Source organism: Lontra canadensis, unplaced genomic scaffold (genome assembly GCF_010015895.1).
Source record: "Lontra canadensis isolate GAN:19392208 unplaced genomic scaffold, GSC_riverotter_1.0 scaffold31, whole genome shotgun sequence".
NCBI lineage: Eukaryota > Metazoa > Chordata > Mammalia > Carnivora > Mustelidae > Lontra > Lontra canadensis.
The window spans coordinates 5155181-5174555 of record NW_022631025.1 but is presented as its reverse complement, the minus strand read 5'-3'; the positions used below and the strand labels follow the sequence as shown (position 1 = coordinate 5174555).

At 44.6% G+C, this 19375-nt stretch overlaps 1 protein-coding gene across 1 annotated transcript; it reads right to left on the bottom strand.

Annotated features, from left to right (window-relative positions):
- Positions 1-1166: 1166 nt before the first annotated feature.
- Positions 1167-18925, bottom strand: AK3 (adenylate kinase 3). Its single transcript, XM_032866515.1, has 5 exons — positions 18682-18925; positions 9667-9786; positions 8495-8667; positions 7841-7959; positions 1167-2793 (listed from the first exon to the last, which is right to left on the bottom strand). The coding sequence occupies exons 1-5, from the start codon at positions 18830-18832 to the stop codon at positions 2673-2675; spliced, it is 684 nt and encodes a 227-aa protein (XP_032722406.1). The 5' UTR covers positions 18833-18925; the 3' UTR covers positions 1167-2672.
- Positions 18926-19375: the final 450 nt, after the last annotated feature.

Below are 19375 nucleotides of genomic sequence, written 5' to 3'. Positions count from 1 at the left end.
TTTAAACTAATAACTTCCAAAATCAAAATCTTGAGTCACAAAACTAAGAAAGCTATTTCTTTGGTTGATGAGAAGACACAACTTACATGTTTTGTTTTGTTTTGAAAGATTTTATTTATTTACTTGACAGCACAAATAGAGCGACAGACAGAAGGAGAGGGAGAAGCAGGCTTTCTGCTGAGCAGAGAGCCTGATGTGGGGCTCTGTCCCAGGACCCTGGGATCATGACCTGAGCCGAAGGCAGCCGCTCAACCACTGAGCCACCCAGGTGCCCTACAACTTAACATGTTTTAAACATGTTTTAAAATACAAATTGATTCTTGCTGTTGGTTGCAGGTATTACAGCAATTTAACCTTCGGTCTATAATTACCATGATTTGTTGTTAACAGGTAAGTTTTGTCACAAACTATGGAGTGTCCAAAATAGTTTGCTGGGCGTGCCATTGTGAGTACCTGGGGGAGAAGTAGCTGTGGGCTGGGGCTCAGAAACTTGAGCATCTTATCTATTTCAAACGAAATTAAGAAAATTTGTGGATGGTTCTGCTAGTTTGCATTTCCCACAGCACCTCTGTTTATGCAAAGTGCACCAAAGTAACTGGTGTTCTGGAAAGTAGGAAACGGTTAAGGAACTATCCTTTGCCTTCCAGGATGGTGGCTCTACCGAGCCACGGCATTCAGCTCTAGCAGATTTCCAAGTGGCACCTAAATCACGATGGCGTTGAGCCGGATGAACCCCCAGCAATGACAGCCTTCATCAGAATGGTCTGAGAACAGCTCAGTCAAGCATAAAACAAGTTTCCATTTGCTTTAATAAAGGAAAAAATAGTGCAGGCATTACCCAAAGTAATAAGTGTATGTGCATAACTTTGGGTGACGTGTTTTGGGGGTAGGGAGGAAACAGTCACAGGGATGAAGTCTTTAATTTTCAAAGCCATGTTCTTCTACCCATCTTGTTGATTTTCAGATCTGTGTGTGTTAAGGCCAGTGTGCCGGCAATCTTATAGCAGGAGATAACAGCTTTGAATGAAATCAGCCTGTGTGCTGCTGTATGACAGTTAATAGAGAGCAGTCACCAGTTCAGAAGTCAGGGAGACATCAGGGCATTAGAACAGAGGCTGGGATGGAATGGGCCCTGCGGAATACTGGAGGCAGAGTGACACCCACAATTCTCAAGGGTAGTTTTATTGTAGTATATTAATGTTCATGTATGCCTGGTAACCCAGTAATAATTCATGAGCTTACTGGTTGACAACAGTTTTAGAAAGCACATTAACATTCAAGTAAGGCATTACAGAAAGTTTCGTAAAGAATTAAATGTGTCCTATAATCCTTTTTTAAAGCCTTGGTCCTTTCTGAAAGATCAACATTAAATTTTTAAAAATCAAAAGAAAAGCTTTTCTCCCCACAAAATACATAACCACTTGCCGGCATTTCATTTTAAGTGCCCGGGATATCATGGGCCAGACGTTCAAAGGCCACTATTAACAGCTTGTACGAGGACTTGTTGTGCTGGATTTAGCACCAAGGAAAGGAAGAGGAAATAGGCCAGTGAAGATGTAGTTGCGTTTCTCCTCCACTTCTTGCCCCACTCTTCTTACCGGGCCACAGGACAGAAGCTTGCATCCTTGTTGCCCCACTAAGAGAGCAAATGATCTTCACTTTTAAATGGCTACCTAACGTACCACACAGGCAGAGGTCTCTCCCTGCCGGAAGTTGAGGTGGTAGGGACACCAGGAGATGTCCACTGCTTTGATCAGCAAGGGGATTAGTAAATCCTTTTAACTGCTACTAATTTGATTAGTTTACTAATTCTGATTGTTTACTAATTGGTTGTTATGTGTCAAGGGAATTCTCCCCAGGTGTACCTGATTCTACTTCTGAGGACCAAGAATGCTTACTTTACTTAGGACCATGGGTTTTCTTTTCTTTTTGTACTTTGTTACTCATCACTCATGAGATCTTACACAGTGATCAAAAAGAGAAACGGGCAAGTAGATCCTAAAGCACATATTTCTTAACCTGAGAATTTTCCTATATGCTGATATAATTTTATTGCAGACTGAAAATTCTGAGTAAACTGAAGGTTTAACAACACAAAAAATACAGTATATATGGCTAAGCTTACAAGTTTCTTAGTGTAAAGGCAGCAGTGAATTTGGATCCTGAAGCTAATCTGCGTATCTAGTTGTTTGTTTTCTAGAATTTGAGACACAGTGTCTCACAAAACCATGTACCACAGTGCTAACAATGCTGGGTTTTTGGCATCAGTCTATACACATTTCTCTAATAAGATACTTTACCAAGTGACGTGAAAATTTTTTTTAGCTTTTCCAGAAAAATAAAAATTTTATCAACCACTTTTCTGAACAAAAGTTACACTACTACCAATTGCTCTTTTAATTATCCTCTAGAAGATTTTTCCAAAGTTAAGACATCTGATGCTTTTTTTAATTGCACGCCGATAGAAGATATCTGGGTAAAACACACTAGACCAAAAGAAGAATCTTAGTATCAGACTCATTTGACACATCCTTAGTTTCCAGAATAAAATCAGTGGAAGTGAAACTAACATAATTGTCAAAGAATTCATACATGCCAGTCTCAGAACAAGGAGCTTCTAAATGCAGAGGCGAGGAATCCCTGCTCGTTTTACTGGTCATGTGAACTTTCCCTCATGGAGTAACTGATGCTTTCTGGTTCATCTGTGGAACTTTTGTTCGTAGGAAAGCATAAACATAGGGCCAGATCTTGTCAGTTTCTGTTCCAGAGAAGGTTTCCAACACTCCCTTTTTCCTAAAGATGACAAGAAACAAAACAAAACAAAAAACCACAAAAACAAACAAACAAAAAAAACAGGTCTGACTTTTGTCTGATGAGCTCTTTCAAAGCGATTCCCCCCCCACCCCTGGAGAAACTACTCAAATCTTGGGTCGTATTAGAATACTTCCAAAATCAAACAGAGTATTTGTCAAATGTTTAACTAGACAGACAAGGCAAAAATGTCAGAAACAAAAAATTTGAAGGTATTACTGCTAACAAAGCCAGGCCCCTAAGCAGCATTGTATTATATACTTGTCATAAACCCATACTTTTCTATTTTAATTTTTTTCAAAGAGTGCTAATTTTTATTTTTTTATTTTTTTAAAGATCTTATTTATTTGAAAGAGAGCACAAGTAAGCAGAGCCTCAGGCAGAGGGAGAGGGAGAAGCAAGCTCTGCCCGATGCAGAGCTCCATCCTAGGATCCTGGGATCATGACCTGAGCCAAAACCGAGAGTCAAACGCTTAACTGACTGAGTCACCCAGACACCCCAACAGTGGGAGTTACTTCAAATTAAGTCTTAATTAATTAATCTCTTAATCTCTCCAAATTTTATAAGGTATCATAGAGGAATGCTTTTGTCCTCAGGGAAGCCTCTGAAAATCAAGTGAAAGTTTGCAGAGCAAAGACTGATTCTGTTCGTGGAAAGAAACCAGAGTTCCTCGGTGCTCTTGGGCACACTTAAAGACACTGTGTGTGAGTTGGGGGAGGACGGCAAGCAGGAGGAGGAATGCCAGAACCTCTGGAGGGAGAGTGTGTTCTGAAAAGCAGCCCTGGGGTTCTGATTCTGCTCACCACCTTACCCCCAGGGGTAGAGACATTGACAGCTGGTGTTGCAGCAACACATACCAGTCTGCCTTGGGGAAAAATGGAGAAACACAATAGGAGACACCATAAAAACAGTTTTTATTGCCATTTCCCTCAAAATTCGAAAGAGGAAAAAAATAAAGCTAAGCAAAAAGCAGGAAGCGTAATCAAGTATTAGGAAGTGGTCTTGCAAGTGCGTAAGCAGACAAAGCCTGGGGCCCCGTGTTTGGAAGGCTACTACCAGTTTGGAGATCCGGGCTGTTACTTTACTTTCAAATATACAGTGTTGTCAGTGAAACAAGGAATCTGAGCTTTAGAAAGGATTACGTGAGCTATTATATTTAAAACACTGAGCACACACTCAATAAGCGGTCCTATTTTGCAACTGACCATTTCCATAAGCCACAGGACACAAGTGAAACTAAAATCTAGGTTTACCATTGCAAGCCAATGCCTTTCTCTACTGATCACAGACTGTGCTTACTAGACCCCTAAATCCATATTATCATTTTTTTAAAAAAACTCTCCTCCCCCACCCGCTGTGTGGGGTTTGAACTCAGGACCCTGAGATCAAGAGTCGTGTATGCTCCACCCACTGAGCCAGCAAGGCGCCCCTCACATCATCATCTTCTGTTAAGAGTCACTTAACAGTGATCCTCAAGCTACGAGGAAGTCATTGTGTGGAATGTTCCAAGGGCCAGAACAGCTTGCCCATAGGTCACCACTGCATCTATGCGGGAAGGACCTGTGAAATGAATCTATATAAAGAAGAATTTATAGAGTATAAAAAGAGATGCCATTTCATCACTGACTTTGTTCTCTGAAGAACAATCCCGAGCTGGAAGGAAGCACCATAATGCTTCACAAGATCACGTCTCAGCTCAAACCGAGAAAACCTACACCCTGAAAGGATTTACTGTTGGATCCAGATGTGTTGTGTGGTCAAGTCTAAGAAACACATGGTCTAAGTGTGAGACTCTGGAAATGCCTGAAGGAGGCACAAGGGTTTTGAACCTTTCAAATGGCATGGAGTAGATCGTGAACCCTGAGAATGTCTGGAATGGCATACCCAAACTGAGTAAGAGGCCATTTGAGGCTATATTCCAAACGGGGGGGCCGGGGGGAGATCTTTACTTCATGTCATCGGATGACACTACAACTGAAGGAAAGGGGTCTGCAGGTGATACTGATTTAACATGGACCCATGGATGGCGCCAGTCAGCCAGGAGCGGATCTTAAACAAATGGCGTCTCACCCAGACTGACAGAGCATTTGAGCAAGTTGAGAGCATGAAATCACAAGAAGCTGTTGTTTTTGAGAACTTTGATATGCACTGAAAACAAAATAGATCGTAGGGTGACTATGCGATGTATTTATAGGGCTGCTGCTGTATATGTGGACCTGGGATCTTTCCTCTCCCTCTAAATATGTTCCTTATCAGGAGGATTTATTTTGCTAAACAATTTGCTAACGTATTACTCAAATTACAAAAAATCCCCCAAAACCAAAAAACCCAAACCCTATTTTTGTTTCTTTTGAATATAGTGTTTAAAATAGAAGTGCAAAGTCACAAGTGAGTACATTACTGAGGGCACAAGTGCAGGAACCTATCCAATCTGAAAGCTGTCCCTGGATGGACATCTGTCATTTTCATTTCTCTGTAATAAAACCAGTCTCACCTACAGGTCCCCGTAAGAGTAACAACCTCGTGCTCTTTGTTAGCACAGACCTAATCACTCTGTATCACTGCTGAAATGCTAAATGTCTTAAAATGTTTTAAACTAACAATGCTGATTACCACCGAAAGTGTTGCAAATATTTTCAGTTTTTGGGTAAGCCCAGCCTTAGCTCTACATGCCGGAGTTTAGAAGGAAAACTTCAATTCATGGCAAGAGGGAGCAAAAGCTGGAAGCCTGGAAAGACTAGGGTTTCTCCTGGGGTGCCTGGGTGGCTGAGTCGGTTAAGCGTCTGCCTTCAGTTCAGGTCATGATCCCAGAGTCCTGGGACCGAGTCCTGCCATCAGGCTCCCTGCTCACGGGGGAGTCTGCTTCTCCCTCTGCCCTTTCCTCCCCCTGCTCGTGCTCTTTCTCTCTCTCAAATAAAATCTTAAAAAACAAACAAAAAACCTACGGTATCTCCTAAGATAGGGACCTGGATCATAACGCTTCCTCTCTGCGGCCTTCCCAACTCTCCTCCCCACTCCTGGAGAGAAATAACCCCCATTTCCGCTGGTGTGAGTTGGTTACCTCTATGAATAGCCTTGCACTGTTCAGATCAGCCCAGCTACAACGCACTCTCCCTTCCGATTCCTTTCGAGTGGGTAACAAAACCGTGTTTGAGAAACAACACCTTCACCAAAATCGATCCGTGAGCTTGTGTGGAACTCTCCGCACTCCCCAGCTTCCAGGATGGACGTGATCAGAGGGAATGGGTACCAACTCCAAACTCTTCCTGGCAAATAGGCCCTCTTTTCTGCTCAGTAGCTGAAGTGGTAAGAGACAAGCTGGGATGCCAGGGGGCTCACACAGGGGCAGCCCAACCGAGATTGAAGCCAACACGGAAAAGGAGCTGACCATGACCAAGGCCAGAGGACGCCCTCTGAACACTTGGACCCAGGGTCTACCTTTTGACTTTGTAGTTAGAATTAATTCCCCTTTGCTGAGGTTAGTGTGAATGAGGCTCCTGACCGATAGAAGCTCACAGCCCATGGTATGGAAACTACGATTTACCCAGCGCTCTGCCTCACCCTGGGGCATGAGGTGCAATTTCCTGGGGCCTGGCCTTGACCCGTGTGGACCCGTGTCCGCAGAGTAAATAAGACCAGCAACTACTACCGAGTGATTTATTGGTACTGGGGCTGCGGTAAGCCTTTATGAGGATTCTCTCAATCCCCTTTACAGCCCTATCCAGGAGGAACTGTTTAATACTGCTCTGGACTTCACACATGACGAAACTGTGGCACCAAGGTTGAATGAAGACCGAGCCCAGGGCCACACACACAGCTTGTCACCGGCAGAGCCAAGCTCGTTACAGAAACCACAGATGCATAGTAACAGCCACTGGAGAAAGCGAATTGCCAACTCCCTTGTAATTTCACTGTCCAGAAAGTACTACTCTAGAACAGTTTGGAGACGATGGCTTCAGAGGTCACGGCCTGTGTACCCATCACACCACCACCAGTAGCAGCCAACAATGACACAGTGTTTACTCTGCATCAGACCCAGTTCTAGGAGTCACTCCTAGGAACACACTCTTCCGACCCTCTATCCTTACCCCCAGTTAAGCAAGAGGTTAAGACCGAGTTAACCAACGATGAACTGGGATTTGAACTTGGGCAGTCAGGAGCCAAGACCTGCTCCAGCCACAGCACTGGGCTGTCTTGACACGGAATCACTGTTCAGTTAGTGAATGTTATGAAGGGAAAGGGGGATGCAGTCTCTCCTCCATGAACAGAGGTCAAGACTGGGCAGGCAGACTGCACTGACCCAAAGAATTATTCACCATCATTTCCTATTTGTTGTGGGAAACAAATTCCCTAACAAGCAGACAAAATTGTGTTCAAATACAAGTTCTAAAGACTATTAGCCAAATAAAGGATGTGAGGCTAGGCTGCCATTTGAGGCTTCTGTACCTCCAATGGCACGGGTGGCGGGCATTAGCCGACTTGCCTCCCCACCGTCCGCAGCAGCCCTCCCTCTACCCAACAGCAGGCTCTGGCGGGACTCCCCACTCCAGAGGGTGACCAACCAGCCTATTCCCTCCCAACCGGGAGCTGGTTCCAGAACGGGCAGTAACCTAGGCCTACAACAGTCAGTACAAGGCATTCCCCGCCCACAGGGGCTGGTTTGTGTCGGCGCCACCTTCGTGACGTGTGGGGCTTTGCTCACTTGGCGGAATGCTGACCCCTCATCCCCCCCATGAAAAACAGCCCCCGCCTGTTCCTGGCAGCCGACTGCAACCCGGCAGGGAGTCTAAGGACACAGCCAATGCAAAGCTCAAAGCATGGCAAAACTCTGACCAAACCTAGCGGTGACTGAAGCCCCATAACCTTCTGGAATTCTCTGTTACATAAGCTAATACTCTTCCCATACTGTTTAAACCAATTTGAATTGGATCTTCTGGTGTTTCGCATTTCAGCTTCAAAGCACGGATAATCGAAACCTAACTTAGTGCTTCATCATGCAAGAGAAGCTCTGAAAAGCGACAAACTCACTGGTAATATTCCAGGACCGGCTGAGTTTGGACTTCATAAGCCTTCAGTCTCTTGACAACTGTCTCTGGCTTGTCATCGTCACGCTGAATGAGAGGCTCCCCAGTCAGGTCATCGATGCCCTAAACAGGAGTTACAAGAGGCTGGGATCAAACATCTCATCTTCGAAGCGTGTTTTTAGACATCCATCTGCAGGCACCAAGCACACAAGTGTGCTCCTAAGTAAACAGAACCAAATCCAAACACAGACCATCATGACGCAGAGCCCTGAGAGCCTAGGTCTTTGCCGGTATCGGTCCTCAGAGTTCAAAGGTTTCCTAAAAGCAGCCTCTCAGTAATCTCAGATGTATACAAGATGACTCAGCGAAAGCCTGGGAATCCCAACTGTAACCCCTAAATGAGCCACAGCCGTCACTAATCCTTCTCACCCCAACTCCTAGCACACTTCCCGGCATGGAGTAGGAAGTCCGTAAATGCTTCTGAATGAGTAACAAACCCCCATTGTTCCCGCGGATTCCTGGACCAACAAGCCGAGCGCGCCCCAGACTGGTCCACCGCACCACGTGACCTGAGAACATTCCCCCCGGAGCAGATGTCCTAACACGTCCGCGAGGGCAAGAGGAGTCGGAGGCCGTCTGTGCCAACACAGTGACTCACCACAGCTTTGGGAGGGTTGAATTCGATGTTGTAGACGCGGCCGCTGGCTGGATGAATCCAGCGCGCAGTGAGACGCTGCTTAATGACCTCAAAGGGCACGTTCAGATTAATCACTGTGTCTATCTGATAAGCTCTATCCAGGGCTTCTGCCTGTGGAAGTGTCCTTGGAAAACCTTTACAAATTAAAGAAAAAGAAGAAGAAGAAGAAGGAGGAGGAGGAGGAGGAGGAGGAGGAGGAGGAGGAGAAAGGAAGGTTGGGAGTGGGGAGAAGGAAGAGGATTAATGAATGATGAATAACCGAAAAAAAGCAGGAATACGGGGCAGGCGGATCAGAGCTGTAGGGCAGCTGTGATGGTGGTTAATTTTATGCGTCGACTTGACTGGACCCGTGGGATGCCTGGATACTGGTCAGACATTATTTGGGGTCTGTCCGTGAGGCTGTTTTTAGGTGACAGCGACATTTAAATCAGGAGACTGAGTGAAGCAGATTGTTCTCCCCGATGTGGGTGGGCCTCCCCTAATCCGGGGAACGCCTGGACAGACCAGAAGGGGTGACCCTCCCCCCGTAAGGGGGAGTTCCTCTGCCTGACTGCCCTGAGCTGAGATACTCAAAAGTCTGAGGCTTTTCCCACTTCAGAGTCAAACGGAAGCCAGCTCCGCCTAGGTCTCAAGCCCGCTGGCCTTCAGACTGGAGCCTGACTGACCACCCAGCGGTTTTCTGGGCCTCTGGCTTGCACACTCGTCCTGAAGATCTCGGGATCTGTCAGCCTCCACCATCCTGTGAGCCAATTCCTTAAAATAAATACCTCTCTCTCCAAAAACTAAAAATCAACCTCTCCTAAAGGATCCCACCACAGATCTGGCTGCGGAAAGTTTACAGCTGACTGCAAATTACTTTCCACCCTTCCTTCTCCCTCCTCATAAAATATTCTCCGAGGATGGGGAAGGAACAAGTCACAGCTGGAGGGAGTGTAGGAATCCTGCGGTCCACGGCTGCCTTTTGCTTCAGAGGAAGAAGCAGGCCCAGAGAAGGCGACTGGCCTGAGGCCTCAGGGTGGTGAATGGTGGCACTCAGGCCCCCCAGCCACCAGATGTGTGTCTGTAGCCACGAGCTGCCCTTGCTCTGCCCACACGCATCATCCCGCCGGCTGAAATGCTCTGACACCACTTACCATCCAACAGCCAGCTGTGCTGCGTGAGTCTCTTCAGCTCATGAAGGGCCAGCCGAGTCATGACATCATCTGGGATGAGCTTCCCTTGGTCAATGAACGTCTTGGCTAACACACCAATTTCTAGAGCAGAAGAGGGAGGGAAACACTATCAGCAAGCGTACGCGTCTCACCTCATTCTAGGCCCCTAGCAAACCACTGGCCTGGAGAGCACCTCCGGACGGCACCGTCATACAAAAACGTGCATTGTCAACTTTTATGATAAAAACAGAAGTTACGAAACGATCTATACCTATTTCAAATTCCCAATTTATAAAAATATGTAAATGCAAATGTAGAGACAGAAAAAATAATAGAAAGCTACTGACACCAGGTTAACAGCCGTCATCTCTGTGTGACAGAAGTGATTTTTTTAATCTATCTGCACTATTCTGTATTTTGGTAAATTTTCTAATCAGAAAAAATGTACAGGATACTAGAAATTATTTTCTTTTTAAGTAAGGACCTGAAATAGTCATTATTTATAAGTGGCTCAGTGTAAGTGCTGGCTATCATGTTACTGTAGAGATTCTTCTAATCCTCTAAGACAGACGCAGCTGTCACATAATTCAGTTTTTGGCCAGATTAGCACAGTGTTCATAGTACGTTTTACTGAATGCCCTGGAAAAGACTTAATGGACAGTTTAAAAGTATTACCCACAATCTGATGTCATTCTTACCCAACAATATTTTGATTTGTTCATCAGTTTTCACCAAACTATTTAAACTGTATTCATTAGGAATTGTGATACTATTGTAATCTATGTGTATATAGGGTTGTTGTTGTTATTGTTGTTTTAAGTAAGCTCCACACCCAATGTGGGGCTTGAACTCACGACCCCAAGGTCAAAAGTTGCACGTCTACCAACTGAGCCAGCCTGGAGCTCCTGGTGTATGTATAGTTTTATGTCCTTTTTTCATTTAGCATTTTTTGTAAATATTTTTCAGTGATTTTATATAGTCATTTTTGGTTAACTATATAACACTCCATCAACATATACCCAAGTTTGATATATAAAACATTATCACAGCGGGACTGTTGGACATTTAAATTATCTAAATTGGTCTTGGTTTTGCCCTACTACTGCTACTTTTGAAGATCTTAACACCCTTTCTTCTTTTTTCTGTTTTTTGAATTATTTTTTTTTAAGATTTTATTTATTTGATAGAGGTTTCAAGTAGGGGGGAGAGGCAGGCAGAGAGAGAGAGAGAGGAGGAAGCAGGCTCCCTGCTGAGCAGAGAGCCACATTCAGGGCTTAATCCCAGGACCCTGAGATCATGACCTGAACCGAAGGCAGAGGCTTAACCCACTGAGCCACCCAGGCACCCCATGTTTTTTGAATTATTTCTGATGGATAACTTCTTAGGAGTCAGATTAAAAGGTCAAAGTATATGACTGTTTCCATAATTCTTGGTATAAACTGCCACACTGACTTCAGAACAGATACTAAATTGTCATATGCATGAAACTTTGGGTTTTCACTAAGCACATTAACTGCCTGGAATTGACAGGCGTGTGGCCAGGGGTCAAAGTCTGAATCAGGAAGAGGGCCTGGTTCCTGGGACAGCACTCAGGAACCTTTCAATACAATACCCCACTGTAAAGGGACACACACTTAGTATGGGAGCACCTCTCTGTCGCTTTGACCAGGCTCTGACCACTGCTCTGGGGAAGCAGAGGTCAGCCTCATCACCAGTGTTTGGGGGAAAACATGTAAAAACTTGCACTGCTTCGGGGCTGAGTCCCTAAAATGGGGATCGGCCCCTTTGCTCACCTCTCACTCTTTAGGCCCAGCCCTCGTGTAAGCCCTCAACTAATGACATCAAAGGGATTGAGAGGATGGGGCTTATTTTTAAAGTTCTGAATTTCATCATTATAAGAAGAGCATTAAGAAAAGATCATCTGATCTTTCCACTTCTGCTCAACATTGTATCAGAGATTCTCGCCAGGGCCCTTAGTCCAGAAAAAGAAATTAAAGACATCCAGAAACGAAGAAGTGAAACTATCCCTATTTGCAGAAGAGATGATCTTCTGTACAGAAAATCCTAATGCACTAAAAGAACTGCTAGAACTCATGAGTTCAGCAAAGTTGTAGGACACAAGATCAATATACAAAAAATTTAGCCTTGAACGGTCTGAAAAATAAAATTAACAATTCCATTCACAATTACATCAGAATATAAAAATAAAAATCTTAGCAATATATTTTTAAAAAGAAGTGTAAAATGGGCCATCTGAAAACTCCAACATTGTTGAAAGAAGTTAAAGACCTAACTAACTACATGGAGAAACCTCTCATATTCATGTATTAGAAAAATTAATATTAAGATGGAAGTAGTCAGGGTGCCTGGGTGGCTCAGTGGGTTAAAGCCTGTGCCTTCAGCTCAGGTCATGATCTCGGGGTCCTGGAATCTCTGTCATTAGGGAGTCTGCTTCCCCTGCTCTCTCTGCCTCCCTCTCTGCTCACTTGTGATCTCTGTCAAATAAATAAATCTTAACAAAAAAAAAATGGAAGTAGTTTTGGGACACCTGGGTGGCTCGGTCAGTTAAGCATCTGCGTTCAGCTCAGGTCCTGATTGATCCCAGGGTCCTGGGATCTAGTGCCTGCATTGGGCTCCTTGCTCAGTGGGGAGTGTGCTTCTCCCTCTGCCTGCTGCTCCCCCTGCTTGTGCGCTCTCCCTCCCTCTCTCAGACAAATAAATAAATAAAATAGTTAAATAAATAATAAGATGGAAATAGTCTCCAAAAATTACTAACAGATTTAAAGCAAGATTTAAAGCAGATTTAAAGACATCAGCTGGTGTCTTTGCAGAAACTGAGAAACTGATCCTAAAAGTCATATGAAAAAGCAGGGGACCCAGAACAGCTGAAACAATCTTGAAAAAGAACAAAGTTGGAGGACACATGCTTTGGATTTCAAAACATCAATCAATAATGTGCAGTACTGGGAGAACAGTAGATGTACAGATTAATGAACAGAATTGAAACTCCAGAAACAACCCCTTACATTTACCATCAACTGGTTTTCAATGAGGATACCAAGACAATTCAGTAGGGGAAAGAATACTCTTTTCAACAAGTAGTGCTGGGACAGCTGGATATCTAGACAAGAGAGAATAAAGCTGGACCTCAACCTCACACTGTATGTACAAATTAATATCAATCACAGATCTTAGGGTACGAGCTAAAACTACAAAACTCTTAAAAGAGAACACAGGCATAAATCCTCATGACTATTCATCAGGCAATGTTTTCTTAGACATGAGGCCAAAAGCACAATCAACAAAAGAAAAAAATAGATGAACTGCATTCATTAAAATTAAAAACCACAAAGAACATGTGAAATGGTGAGTGCTGTGAAGTGTGTCAGCCTGACGAGTCACAGACCTGTAACCCTGGGGCAAATAATACGTTTTATGTTAATAAAAACAAAACAAAACAAAAACACAAAGAACACCACAAAAGTGAAAAGACAATCCACTGAATGGAAGCAAATTCTTTATTTACTTTTATTTAATTTACTTTATTTATTCTTTATCTGATAAGGAACTTGTATTTAGAGTATCTAAAGAATTCTTACAACAATAAAAGACATAACCCTTACGCAATAAAATCCCATTTTTAAAAACTGGCAAAGGATCTGAATGCAAAAAGCAGATATACCAAAGGCCAATAAGCCCATGGAAAGATGCTCAACCTGACTAGTCATGAAGGAAATACAAATGGAAACCACAATGAGATACCATTTCACACTCACCAGGATGACTATAATCAAAGAGACAGATAAGAACAAGATTAGGCAAGAATGTTAAGAAACGGAAACTCCTCTCTATTGCTGGTGGGGTTTTCAATGATGTAGCCAAATTGGAAAAACACTGTGGCAGTTTTCAAAAATGTTAAAAAGAGTTACCACCTTCCCTAGCAACTGCATGTTATGCCAAGGTGTACGTACACACACACACACACACACACTCACTCACATCCAAGACAAATTAAAAGACATGTACACAAAAACTTGTACACAAGAGCCAAAAAGTGGAAACTCAAAGGTCCGCCAAGTGAGGAATGTACAAATCAAATGTGAAGCATGTAGACAAAATTATACCCTCTGCCATACAAAGATGAAGTACTGATATATGTTACAAAGTGTATGAACTTGAAAACAAGTTCACCAACTCATGAATGGATAAATAAAATCTGCTACATCTATTTGATGAAGTACTACTCAGCAATAAAATGGATGGAGAACCAACACACACTACAACATGGGTGAACCTTGAAAATGTCAAGCTAAGTGAAAAGAAGCAGACACAAAAGACCACATACTGCATAAGTCCATTCGTCTGAAATGTTCAGAAGAAGCAAATCAATAGAGGCAGAAAGTAGATTGGGGTTGCCAGGGGCTCAGATTGGGGAGTGGAGGGGAGACAGGAGTGACTACTAATGGGTATGAGGTTTCTTTAGGGGGTAATGAAAATGCTCTGAAATTGACCGTTGTAATGGTTCCACAACTCTGGGCATATATTAAAGTCCAATAAATTGTAAACTTCAAATGGGTAAAATAGATGGTATATGAATTAGATCTCAATGAACCTATCAAAAATGAGGCAATCCTTACAAAAAGCACTATTATGAAAGGAACAATACATATGACAGTTTGCTGTCATTTATGTAAGAGAAAAACAAGAAAGAACAGGTAACATTTGGCTGTATACACATGAAATAGCTCTGGAAGGATTTTTTTCACTAAATGCTCTTTTAAATTTTTTGGAATTCCAAACCATGTAAATATACTGCCTCTTATAAATTAGGCTTTTGGGGTTTTTTGCCTTTACAAAAATAATTGGCCCTACTGTCAAAACCATTAGGGGTGCCTATGCTGCACAAGTTTTATTAGGGAATCCTGGGAGCTGACAGAGACTTTGACTATCATCTACTGAGTTCAACTTCCCCAACGTACAGATGAGCATAGAGGACATTTGAAAGGATCAGCTCTCTAGTGCAGGGTTCCATCTCTGAGAAGCGCTAAACCACAAGGCAGTTTCTCAAACTTTGGGCAATCCCACAGCAACCTCACGATTTCTGCCACAGCCAGACCATCACCAGTCCAAAAGTGACCGAGCTTTTCAAATTCACAAATTCTGATGTTCATAAAATGAAGGCTTGGTGTGCTCACTGCTTTTCATATAGCCTTTGAAATAAAGAGATTAAACAACTGTCCCCACCAAAAATGATCTCCCGACTGTCTACATTGCATCAGCAAAGTGTCTAACTGGTGCTCGAGGGGACCTGAGTGTTCACCCCTATCTCCGGGTAACTGCTGTTTACAAATGAGCGAGTTCTTCAACCCCTCCTGCACTCAGTTGCTCATCTTTAAATCAGCGGGCTGGCCTAACGTCTTAAGAGTCAGGCTCCAGCCTCTTGACTCCGGGTTCATGCCCGTCACCATGACTCCACGTCTGGTCCTGCCAACAGGTGGCCTCGCGTGTCCAGTGTCCTTGTCACATCCTCTGGGTTGGTTTTTAAACTTTAGCTCTAAAATACAGCTCTAGGTTATAAAACACAGCACCGTCATGAAATAGAGGCTGGAGAGTAAGCTAGTGCCCTCCTTCTTCAACCCTATTTGACAGGACCACGTTTACAGAAATGCCACGCTCAGGATTTCATATTGGAAGGAAGTAAGCAGGGATGCTGCCAAGTGTTGATGAATAAAGACGGTCATAACAGTATTTATTATAGCAAAGAATGGTTAACAACATAAATGTCCAATGACGGGAAAACGTTAAAATTAAGTATCATTTTTGGGGCCCCTGGGTGACTCAGTCAGTGAAGCTTCTGCCTTCGGGTCAGGTCACGATCCCGGAGTTCTGGGATCGAGCCCCACATCAGGCTCCCTGCTCGGCGGGAAATCTGCTTCTCCATCTCCCTCTGCCTGTGCCTTACCCCCGCTTGTGCCAATGCTTGCTCTCTCTGTCAAATAAATAAATAAAATCTTTAAAAAATATATAAATAAAAAAATTAAATGTCATCTTTATGACTGCCTCATGGCGTGTGGCCATGCTCACAATAAGTGACAAAAAAGGTATATGAGCAATCATTTAGAATGCAACAATTTTGAAAATACATACAAATGCAACAGAGAAAAAAGCATCTAAGGCACTAAAGGGTTAAATGTTATGGTCTCCCAGTGGTGGAATTATGAGGATTTTAATTCTCATGACATGTTTTTCTACCTTTATAATAAATATACTTTACTTTTAGTATCAAAAAACATCAAACAGTATTTTTTAATAAAAGACTACAATGCTTTTTCAGCTCTGATCCTGTGGGAAATATCCAGTTCCACTAAAAAACAAAACAAAAGAACAAAAGAACAACAACAACAACAAAAAACAAGAAGAGAAAAATGTTAGAAGAGAAAAATATTTATTGAGAATATGTTCTTAGTCCTGAGATACAGAACATCTGTAATAACAATCTTCTGATATCTCCCCAAACTCTACTTTGTTTTCTTTGTTAAAGAACTGCTGTTTTTAAAAACCGTTTAAAGAAGGAGCAGGCTCCTGAGGCTGAGGCGAGCTGGACTTCTTACCAAGGGATGCTCCCCTCCAGTCCCTCCAGCCTCCCTTTCTCCACTTGGGAGTCAGAGAATAGTGGGCCTGTCTGGGGATATTAAGGATAAACAGGGCATTGTTTCTTAATTTTGAAAGAAGTTCACATCATTGGCTTTCAATTTAATTTTTTAAAAATGCTTGGGTGAGCCTGGAGGTGGGTATTAAGGAGGGCAGGTATTGCGTGGAGCACTGGGTGTGGTGCATAAACAATAAATCTTGGAACACTGAAAAAATAAAGAAAAAAATGCTTTATGTTTTCACAAATCAATGGAACTTTAACTTCCTGCTAAAAGTGTTCTTTAGGGGCACCTGGGGGGCTCAGTGGGTTAAGCCTCTGGCTCCGGAGCAGGTCCTGATCTCAGGGTCCTGGGATCAAGCCCCACATTGGGCTCTCTGCTCAGCAGGGAGCCTGCTTCCCGTGCTCTCTCTCTGCCTGCTGCTCTGCCTACTTGTGATCTGTCAAATAAATAAATAAAATCTTAAAAAAAAAAAAAAAAGAAAAGTGTTCTTTAACCACACAGTGATACCTCACTGCTCCATTATTTTTCAGAGAACCTCTTAGACATTCTTTAAGCCTTCCCACTTTGCATAAACTTACCCCCACCAGGTGCCGCGTTGGAGGCTGTTTACTGTTACCAAACTACTTAAGAATGTTGCATCAAGAACATTTAGCAAGCAGGCCAAACAATTTAACCTTCTGAAGAAGTGTTAACTGACCACAGAAGACGGTATACACTGTATGTTTCTTAAAAGATCAATGTTAGAAGAGAAAAATAAAAGCACTCATTTGCTAGGCTCCGGACCGTGCGGATTGAAAGAACTCCAAGAGACAAACTAAAACCACTGAGGTTGTTCTTTTTCTCACTTGTATTTTAAAACAGACAAAAACCCCACCCCCCACCTAGAAATTATCTAGATTCAGCAAACAGATGCCTATACAACCATGAACAGGATGCAAAGGATTTTTATGTTCTGATGTGGAAAAATATCCTAGATACAAAGTGAAAATACGCTGGTGCAGAATACATACATAGCGTGATTGCATACTGGATAAAATAAGGGCGAGATACGTGTGTGTTTGTACACAAATATACATTTCTAAAAGGAAACACAAGGTCCTGTTCCCCTGTGAAGAACTGGACTGAGGCAGGGAACGAGAGAGGGCTTTCCTTTTCATTTCAAGTACTTCTGTCCTTTGTCCAATCCTTTTTTCAACTTGTGCAGGCATTACTTCAAAAATTTTTTAGAAGGAGGTTCAAAATGAGTTCCGTTTTGGAAAATAAAGGTCAATACCTTTGAGGAAAAATGCCTCATCTTACTGCTGACTTCTTAAAAAACAGCTTTTTTGGGGCCTTGGTTGGCTCAGACGGTGTGAGACTCTTGATCTCAGATCTCCCTGTTGTGAGTTCAAGCCCCACGCTGGGTGTAAAAATTACTTTAAAAACATATTTTTAAAATCATTATTAGAAAATTTTTTTAAAAAATAAAAACAGCTTTCTCAACATATAATTTGCTTAACATAAAATTCATCCATTGTATAGAGTTTGTTGATTGGATTTGGTGCTGAGTTTTAAGAATTTATTTGGCATGAGAAATGAAACAGTCGGGGGCCTGGGTGGCTCAGCTGGTTGAGTGACCTTTAGCTCAGGTCATGATCCTGGAGTCTCAAGATCGAGTCCCGCATCGGGATCCCTGCTCGTGTCCCCTCTCATGCTCGCTCTCTCTCAAATAAATAAATAAAGTCTAAAAAAAAAGAAAGAAAAGAAAAGAAACAAAACGGTCTTTCAGATAACTATGCACAAGAATAGTTTTCCTGTCTAAGAAATCTCTGGGGTATCAAAGTTCTAAGCCAATTTTGTGATTGCAGCGAGCACAAATAATAGCCGGCCTTCAGATTATGGCAGAATGGGTGGATCCAGAAAATCCCAGCGTTTAAACAAAGCTATAGGAAGCGCAAACCCTTCGGGTCAAACTTCAGCTCTCCAGGTGAAAGGGCAGGTGGAGAACAGGCCACAGATCCTCAGGGAGCAGAGCGACTGGACCGGGACGTGCCTCTCAAACGAAGCCCAGCAGTTCACTCTAAACTCTGAACTTCGAACTCGTCCTAACTCTCTAGTCTTTTCCCCCAAAGACCCGCCCAAAGCTGCCCCGGAGCCTGGAGCTTTCGGGGCGCAATTGCTCAGCTGGGCGGCGGGAGGGGGATCCCGCCTCCGCATCCCTGGTCCCGCATCCCGGAACCCGCACCCCGGGCCCCGCATCCCGGGACCGCATCCCGGGGCCCCACTTTCCCCAGATCCGCATCCCCGCCCGCAAATCCCGGCCCGGGCGACGGCGCCCCGCCACCGCTCCGGCCCCGGCTCCCACCTGTGCCCCGGAGCATGTTGTCCCGGAGCAGGTCCCCGCTGGAGAGGTGCGTCAGCGCGAAGTGTTTGGTGATGCGTGACGACACGGTGCCCTTGCCCGAGCCCGGCGCCCCCATGATCACCGCGCGCAGCAGCCGCGCCGACGCCCCCATGGCGGGAGGGAGCGGCCCGGGCCACGCGCGCTGGGGAGTCCGGCCTGGCTGCGCGCTCGCCGGGCTGCGAGGTGCGGCTGCGAGGTGCGGCTGCGAGGTGCGGGGTCGGCCGGCAGGCTGCGCAGCGCGCTGGAGGCGGGCGCGGCGCCCAGGCGCTCCCGGAAGTGAGGCGACGGCCACCGCGGCCGCCCCGCCCGTCCCCGGCCGGCTCCCGCGCCCCCTGCCCGCGCCCCGCCCGCGCCCGCGCCCGCGCCCGCCGCGCCTGCGCCTCTCTGCGCCTCCTACCGCGGGCCGGCGCCCCTTCGCGTCGGCTCGCGGGTCTTCGCCGCGGGCCCCGGAGGCCTCCTCGGCGCCCCCTTCATTCCCTTCCCCCGAGCCTCCCTCGGGTCCGTCCTGCCCAGGCGCTCCCGCGTGCCGCTCGCAAGCCCTGCGTCCCCTCGCCGCCAGTCCCGGGTCCCCAGGCCGTGCTGCTGGGCGACCTCTCCTCCTCTCTTGCTCGCCCGCGGGCTTGTGAGGTGCGGTTGAATCTGTGTAGAATCTGTG